Below are 9,374 nucleotides of genomic sequence, written 5' to 3'. Positions count from 1 at the left end.
GTTATAGTCTTTTGCTTTGTCTCTATGGATTCACTGAGGCACACCCGTTCTGCCAAGCACAGCAAGGCTCTAAGTTGGAACAAGGCTCTCAGTTTTCTGTTTATGGGCAGCATTGGCATGCCTGATGACCTGTTTGAGGATTGACCTGGCTGTACTGTACTGTCCAGTGTCACCAGATTAAAAGGTCTTCACCAGTTCCTGGACATCCTTGGTCATCTATGGTCTGTTTTTAGAGAAGTTATAGACTTTTCTTATAGTGATCATATTGCACCACAAAAAGTTTCAAGTGTAACGCAACGATGGTGAGAGGTGGGGGTCACTTCATTACATGTGCTTGTTTATGCCCTCTGTTGGCACATTGCTTCTATCTGCACCCCTAAACTGAACTGTGCACCTATAGACTTTGAACGCTGAAGAAGTTTCTATTATCCTCTTATTAGTTTTTAATTGAACATTAAATGCTTATTTGTTATCTGCATGTCATCTGGCGCTAGGTCCCAAGGTCTTAATATGTCACAGTCACAACTATTTAAATTGGTGATGGAACAAGCGTGATTGTCAATATTGATATCAGAATCAACAACATTTTCACAGCAAAGAATATTTTATTCTTCAATGAAAAACATGAATGATGTGTAGATATCCTAATATATGTCACCATTTTTTAAATGAAAAATTAGATGGCTCATAGGTCCCGAGAATTAATACCATCTGTGTAGATTTTGTATATATAATTCCAATGCATCTGCAAAAGGAAATTTGCTTGTTACTGGACATAATGCAAAGCAGGAAATCGGTTGCTTGTTGAGTACTCGAGCCGATAACTTGCTATATTTTGTCTGAAAAAGATGGCTTTAGACTAGATTAGACATTGACAAGTAGTGATGGCCATTATATGGTCATCTTACGGTCATTATACGCCTGATTCTTATATTATTATTGATATTATTATTAGAACCATTACTACGGCTGAGTATAGCCAGTAAACTATTTGCCAACGATAACAGTATTATCACAATACAGCGATTCTGCTCGGTATGTCACTGGAAATTTCATCCACGATACATTACGATATCTTTCTCGCTCAAGAAATTCAGAAATTATTGACTGCACTCACTTCACATGATTTACAAAACATTGTCAATCAATTTCCCATGAATGACAGCCCAGTAAAACAAAGTGTGTACCGCACATTAACACACACTAAACAAAGTGTATACTGCACATCAATGCATACAAACAAAGTGTATACTGCACATTAACACACACTAAACAAAGTAGCTACATGTATGACGTTTTAAAAAAATCTAACAGTTTAGAAATCGTTTTAAAATTCAACTGATAATTCTACTTAAAGATTGAGGAGTATATCTTCCCATCATCGATGTTCATTCCCCCTGCCACCACCACCGGTCCAAGATGGCGGTGCTGTTGCTGTGTCCCTCCTCAGTTATGAGGCGTCTAATCTTTATTATGTCTATGGCCACACTGACATGATCGCCTTTCACTAACTACTTTAGGAAGCCCTCTAACACCTTTCCTTAACCCCGTGACGTCATCCACGGGGTTAAGGTAAAGTCGATAGATAAGGCGTTAGGAGGGACAATCCGGACTCCGACAAACCCGGAAATATAAATACGACGAGTGGACACGCCCACATTACACCAAAAACCAACATAGCCAGTGAATTTCCTAATCAAACTAAATACTTTTGTTACCGAAACAAAGAAATGACATTTACAATATTGTACAAGAAATAAGAAATGTGTTAAAGGAAATATAAATTAAATACTTCAAACTTATACTTAATGCAACAGTGCCATCTATTGGCATGAACAAAATTTGCTCAACATGACGTCTTTCAAGCAGGAATGGTGTGATCAGGTATTGACTAGTCACGCTGAACAGAAAGACCCGCGAACAGCCCTTGCTGATTTGCATTGTATTGCTTTTGTCTTTTCCAGACGGCTTGACTCATCGAGTAAATGCAATGACAAAAAGCAAATGGAAAAGACAAAGACAAAACAGGAGAAGCATTGACAAAATGGAATAAGCAAAGACAAGATAGAAAAAGAACATGACTGCCTTTGTATATGTTTTGTATTGTTGATTGTCTTTATATTTCCACATTTATTTCCTTTTAATTTTGGCACTCCTGTGATTCCATAGCTGGCGACAGATCAATGTGATGCTATTTCAAGATTCAGGGAGCGTTTAAATATTCATCGACATAATGGAAACTCTTCATTTCCATAACTGGAGAACAGTGTGCATGGTTTCACAGCTGACACACAACAATTCAATTGTCCAAAAAAAAATATAAAGGGAGGTGGACAGTTCATTGTCCAAAGTGCATACAAAGCCAACCAACTAATTTCAACAGAGAGGCATGCCTTCAGTGTTTCCAGCTGAGAAACATTTCAAATAAATAAAAAGGGTGTGGTGATTGTTCACAAGAATCAAATCAGGAGTGTCTTAAAGATCATCCTGTAAGAATGGACAACACACCCAGTTATTAAGGTTGTTACGCACACATTTTTCATCAAGTACTTGAACACCTGAACAATATAAAAAGGCAAGTGATGCTCAGCAGAGACAGATCCAGCCTTCAGGAAGACTCCTGAAAACTCCTGATCATCATGATGAAGCTGATCCTCTCTTTCGCTCTCCTGTGGGCATTCTCCAGCGCAGGTAACCAAACTTATTTTACAATACAACTTATGCAGGTACAACACAAGTTCATTTATTATTAACACAGAAATACAATTTAGAAATTGTAAAAGAAAGTTTAATGATAATAATAATATTATAACATGTATCCATTAGTAAATCTGCTGAAGCTGTTAAGTTTTACTTTGATTTCTGGAATGAATGACGGATCAAAATAATAGATGAAACATAATTAGTTATTAATTCCTATGAGAGATATTGAAATGTGACAGCACAGGGAAAAACCTCTGGAGATAGGAATTCAAGAACAAAAAGCTAAACTAAAACTGTGAAAGTAGTTATGTACATATGTATAAACCAGGATTAAAGCTCAATGTTAAATCTAAATGATATTCTGACAAAGGCTTCAGACATTCAGGATCTTCAGACATTTCACCGTTCACACATTTCTTTTCATAAAATTATATTTTTCTTTGTTTGTTCCCATTGCAGATGGAGAAATCCAGTGTCACGTATGTACAGATTTCAATGATCTGAGCTGTGCTTTCGGAGTGACAGTTGAATGTGCGCCTGGAGAAATGTGTTTGAATGCCTTCATCAACAGAAACCGATGGAACAGAGAGAATCTACAGGGACTGTGCAGGTCCCGCTGTTTGTCCAACCACAGGCACACAGACTATTGCAGCCAACCTGGGTGGGATACACACAGTTGCAAATGCTGATTGCTGTGATGATGAGAATGAATGCAACTTGAGGACCCTAAGCTGTAAGTATATTTGGATCAGAAGAATTGTGATGAAAAGAATTAACAACAAATATTTCAAAATACTTTTAAAGTTAAAAGGCTTAAATATTCACTCTGTGGTTTCATCTCTTTTGTTTCAGTCCCTGCTATTCCTGCAGTAAATGGAATAGAATGCAGTGGTTGTGATCCCAGCACTGATCAGTGTGATGCAGTAGTGAGTTGTAGAGGAGAGGAGGACACCTGCTTTCAGTCACAGAGTGAGTATTTTTATTGTACATTTAAAAAAAATCTCTGAATCATTTTTACTTCTGTTTAAACTTGTTTCATGAGTGTAAGGACTTAAAATCACTGCATGCCTTTGAACAAGAGAAAGATTGATATATATATTTCAAAGTCATCATGAATACACTTTTTCTTTCTCTATACATACAGAAGACTCTGAATCTGTTTTCTTCGTACTTTAATCATCGACATATTTGTCTGTCATGACTAATGAAGAAATTGTTTGACTCAAATTCAATCTTTTCATCCACAGTCTTGAAAGATCGCCAACAGATCTCTGTTGCTGGATGTGGAACTTCAAATGTGTGTGACATCGCTAATGACATCAGAAATCTGCCTTTCATGGAAGAAGTGGGAACAGTTATTTTTACACCAACCTATTGGTTTACCACAACAACTACACCTGCCCCAACCACAACCACAACCAAAACTACTCCTGAGCCGACGACGACTGTTACTGAATCAACAACAGTTTACACTCCGTCACCTGAACTGTTAGCACAAATAAAAGCTCTGCTGCAGGAACTACAGCAACTGTCAGCCAAGATAAACCTTGAGCCGCTCCAGCAACATCAACTGGTGCTTTTCAACCTGCATCTACAGCTGCTTGAGTACCACCAACAACTGGTGCTCCAACAGGAAGAACTGCCAATCGACCACCATGACCAACTGTCTATGTTCTACCAGCAATGCATGCTGGTAAACCACCAGCAGCAGCTGCTCCATCAGATCCACCCTTCTCTCTGTGGGCAACAGCACCTCCTGCAGCTCTTCAAACAACAACAACTGATTTTCCACCAACTACAAGGACTGCTGCATGGCCACCACCATCATCTGCTGCCCCACTACTACAGTTACCTGCTGCACCACCCCGCCACATCTGTACAGTAGACATCCTTATGGCGTTTTACAGAAACTTGCCTTGTGTAATTAGTCTCACTTTTCCATTTTAATCAATTTTCTTTTACTGTTCTGTCTTTAATATATGTGCTGTATATATCTTGACAGGCAGCTAAACTCTTTTCTAACTCCAAGACTCTGAAGACGTTGTCCGCTTGTCCACAGGTTTATTGAAGTTTCAGAAAAGTGTGAAACTAAAACACACAAAAAACATAATCAGCCTTATGCAGTATTTATATGTCCATATACACAATGTAAATATACACATTCACATGAAATAAATCCGTTTTTATCCTTACTGTATTTATTGTATTCTAACCTCAAATTAACAGTTTTTTAACCTTATCAAAGAGCGAAAGTATATATTTGTATTTAAGCCTGTGCACTTCTGAAAGATTGCTACATTACTAGGCTGAACACATTTCCATCAATCACACAATTAAAGCTCACAAAATGAAACATTCATTCTAAAAGAGAATCATCTAAGAATAAACATACGAACTACACAATCAATACATACCCAAGATGCTATCAAAGGCTTGAGACGTATTGCAGATGCCACTGATTCGAACCACGTTACACTACAAGCCATGCTGCTATTTTCTCTGAATACAAGTCAGTGACACCACTAGGGAACACTCCCTTCCTGTTCTTTCTTAAAGGGACCACAGCACAATAAGAGAATCACTTCCTAATAGACTTATTAACAGAAATACACTTTAAACAGATGAACTGTGTAACAGCACATTTACTATCTGATTTCTCTTCTCCCCCCCAAAAAATCGAATCATTACCAATTACGTCAAATGGGTACAAATCAAGTTCAATCGTCTTTTCTTAATGTTTTGATTTAGTCATCTATATGCTGCTGTCATTTCCTCAATCAATCAATAAAGCTACTTTTGCAATTTCATATGATTTCCCCTTTTTCTGTTTCTCACTTTCAAAAAGGCATGATCAAGGCCTTTTCTCGATAAGGACACAATGGAATATAGGTTGCAACAAATTTTAGACCAAGATCTAATGTCGAATTGAAGCTTCTTGATTTGAATTGTGGTTTGCTACCAGCAAATTTCTAATATAGTGAAAGATTGGAAAGCAGAAAACTATTATAATATTTCCGTGAGCCAACATTGCTCAACATATCCCGCCTGTCTTTTTACCTACACCTTCAAGATTAGTGATGTAGTTGTTGATGAAGGGAGTAGGCCAACTCATTCGCTAAGAGCATGTCGCTGTGCATTACTGTTACTGAGGTCACTGCAAGAGTTTTTGAGTTTTCTGAAAGTGCCTTCAAAGGGTTTCTGTGTTATGCTGGTGCTGATAACATTAAGGAACCTAACTAGAATTAATGTGTAATTCGGACTTGTACGTCTCTCTCTCTGCATGACCGTTCCCCTACAGATGATGAGGACTAGATATAATGTGTTTGAAGTCTCGCTGTCTTGCCAGCTTTGAGGATTCTGCATTAGAAAACTGTGGGCCACTGTCACTCACCGTCTTATTCAGTATGAAAAACCTCACAGATGTCGCATGGTGGAGGGGTGGCTTTGTTGTCTGTGAATGATTTCATGAGCATTTTTATCCACGTCTTATTTCATTATATGTCTTGGTGGTTCTCGTTGGTTTTAACTTGAAATGGTGAGTTTTATTGTTTCACTTCCTGTTGAAGCATCTGTGATTGTGCCAATAACTGGCACCTGTCAAACACTCTCCTGACACACTGACCGATAGTGCTGAAGAACAAGTCATGTTGTGGTTCCCCCGGAAGTATTAGGGAGTAAGTTATTCTTAACTTGTGGACCTGGAATAAAGCGGCCAACTGTGAACATGTACTATGGGGTGTTTAACGTGAAATAAGAACACTACGATTGGCGAGGAGGATTCAAAACAGAACGCGCAGTTAAATCTGACGAAAGGGGGAGAACGAAAAGAAGACGATGACTGCCCGGAACATAGAGATGCAGCTTTGGATCTCCTATCTGCTCGCTGCTCACCTCCATCACAAGTGATGCTGGACACCTTGGACCTCTGGAGCCGATATGTACAGAAGTACCTTCACCTTGATCAGCTTCTCGTCTTCTTTTCACCCCGGCTACTACAATAGTTGGGGACTCCATCATTCCTGCAGCCTCCCTGGAGCCACATTCCTAGTAATCTTGGAGAAACTTCTTTCTGAGCTCATTCTCATCCTCTATTAAGAGGCTGATGCTCCATGTGGGTTTGAATTACTCTTCTCCTGGACAGTCTGAGCTGACCAAAAGGGATTTTAACAAGGTTTTTATCCTTTTAAATGGCTGCGGATGATTTGTGTTTATCTCTAGACCCTTTCTATCACTGAATGCCATGTCCCCCAGTCTCATCCATACCTCTAGCTCCCCCTACTGTCTACATTATATACTTTGACATTACTACTGTGATCACCAACGGACCTCAGATCAGACAAACTACAAACATGGCTGGGCATGGAGTCCCCACCAAATTTTATCTCCATATTTTCTATTAGGAAGGGTAGGGAAGGTGGTTGTACTGCATCAATTTAGTCTGCTTTATTTTGCAGTTGCTCACTTGTGGAAACACTCCACAGTCATTCCCATACACAGGAAAAGTACAAACAAAGTACTCAGTGACTTCAGACCTGTGGCTCTCACCTCCCTCATGATGAAGGCTTTTGAGACAATTATCAAACAACACATCATCGGAGAAAATAACTCACAGATTGACCGTCTCTAGTTTGTTCAAGCACAGGCGTTGATGATACCAATTCACTCTGGACATTTTACACAATCACCTGGAATGTCCTCACACTTCAGCTTGACTCCTGTTTGCCATTTTCTCCTTGGCATTCAATGGCCTCCAGCCTCACATCCTGGCTAATAAACGCTCCTTGTACTCCCACCTGGATGATCAACTCATCCTGTGGCTATACTGGACTTATTAACTCACAGATCACAGAGAGTGCGGGTCAACATCACCTTCTCTGATCTACAACACACCTTCAATATCACCCCAGAGGATAGTGTCCTCTCCCCACTGCTCTTCATTCTCTACACAGATGACTGCAGATCCACACAGCCCAACACAGACCTCATGTATTTACTGCCTTAGCCTTCTCAACCCCATGGCTCAATTCTCCAGGATTTTGTGGTTTGTAGAGTGGTGTGACAACTGTTGTCTGGAGCAGAATGTAAAAAACAAACAAGGAAATGGTAGCAATCTTTTCTAACCAGCAGATGGCACTGTCTACAGCTGTCCCCACCACAAACCATGGAATGCCTCTTGAGCTTTGAGCTTGTGGAGGAGAAAAATTATCTGGGTACAATCTTTGACAATCGGCTGAAATATTCTTCTAACACCAGAAAATGTCAAAGGCAGTATCTCCTTAGAAAGCTCAGCTCTATTGAAGGAAGGACATTCTCTCCAAAGCCTGTCTGCAGTATACGGACATTTAACATGTAGGTTGGAAAACTGGATAATCCACAACCCCAAGAAAAGAAGAACATTAGGCAGAATGTAAAAAAGAAACTGTAGGATGGCTCTCAAGACCAAGCTGAGCAAGCAAACTCAAAATCAGCGATCACGGACCACTACCATGGATCACCATGTAACGTTTTCTTCCATAGCTTTGTTGGGATTTATGGTTGGTTATTAGCATTAAATTACTGTAAGTAATAGATTATTGAAAGTAATAAATCACTGGAATTAATTTATGAAAAATTGAAATTATTCATGGAAGTAAACGGTCATTTACTCATTAACAACTCCTAAAGTAATTGAGTAATTACTTAAAAAAAAAAGAATAAATTATCAAAAATAATTTATTAATAAACAAATTATTAATTTGCATAAATTTGTTATTTATGTATTAATAATAAATTGGGGCACCACCAGATAAACTGGAAATAGCTAATACCAAAATATCAGTCTCGTTTGTAAAAAGTTTATGTAAGTTAGTTAATATTTCTGCATAAAATATAACAATCTTAAATAAAATGGAAGGTGTGAGATCTGAGCACAGACTGTTACAAACCAGTGAATTGTCAACAATAAATACACAAGAATCACCAAGAAGCGTACAATTCAGCTAACAGGCGTTTATTATCAAAATGTACTAATTCATAAATAATTCTGAAATCATCTCATAAATCAACACATTCAAGTAGCAAACGACATCTAACACGGAGATCTAATCTATTAAACAGCAAACACTACGTACAAAGAGTGTGTGAGTGTGTGTCTGTGTGTGTGTGTGTGTGTGTGTGTGTATGTGTGTATGTGTGTATTGATGAGTGTGTAATGACCTCAAACGCCCAGGTGGAGGCAAACGTTGGCGGGTCAGTGTGGTGACCGTGACGACCACTAGGGGCGTGCGGCGGATGAAACAGAGGGAGAGCGCAATGGCTTGATGTGTTCACCAGGTTGATGTCAAGAGGGATTGCGATGACTCGCTCTTTCTGGGGACGCGGCGGTTGCTTAGTGGCCAGATAAACAAGACGTCCGTCGAGCGCGCATGCGCGAGGCCGGTCTCGGAGCGAGGCAGTCTACTGAGGGCGTAACGAACGGGCGGTTCCGTTGGCCTGGTTCTGTGTGCCGGAGTCCTAAGTGGAGGTCGGGACCTGCAGTTAGAACTCTTGTGATCGAGGCAGATGTGCTCTTGCAGCAGATAACAGTTGGGTTTTACATGCAGTTGTGTGTGTCTGTGTCCTTATCTGATCAGGTAAGGGGGGCTCATGGCTGCGGGGGATCACAGGCAGATCAGGATTAGTAGAAGGAGGAG

At 39.6% G+C, this 9,374-nt stretch overlaps 1 protein-coding gene across 1 annotated transcript; it reads left to right on the top strand.

Annotated features, from left to right (window-relative positions):
- Nucleotides 1-2,603: 2,603 nt before the first annotated feature.
- On the top strand, nucleotides 2,604-5,509 carry LOC308115939 (uncharacterized protein). Its single transcript, XM_080473821.1, has 5 exons — nucleotides 2,604-2,691; nucleotides 3,163-3,182; nucleotides 3,275-3,436; nucleotides 3,556-3,672; nucleotides 3,951-5,509. The coding sequence occupies exon 5, from the start codon at nucleotides 4,040-4,042 to the stop codon at nucleotides 4,586-4,588; it is 549 nt and encodes a 182-aa protein (XP_080329947.1). The 5' UTR covers nucleotides 2,604-2,691; nucleotides 3,163-3,182; nucleotides 3,275-3,436; nucleotides 3,556-3,672; nucleotides 3,951-4,039; the 3' UTR covers nucleotides 4,589-5,509.
- Nucleotides 5,510-9,374: the final 3,865 nt, after the last annotated feature.

The sequence above is a fragment of the Lipophrys pholis genome (assembly GCF_963383615.2).
Source record: "Lipophrys pholis genome assembly, chromosome: 10".
NCBI lineage: Eukaryota > Metazoa > Chordata > Actinopteri > Blenniiformes > Blenniidae > Lipophrys > Lipophrys pholis.
Note: the sequence above shows the minus strand (reverse complement) of the source record. Positions and strands in the feature narration are given on the sequence as shown.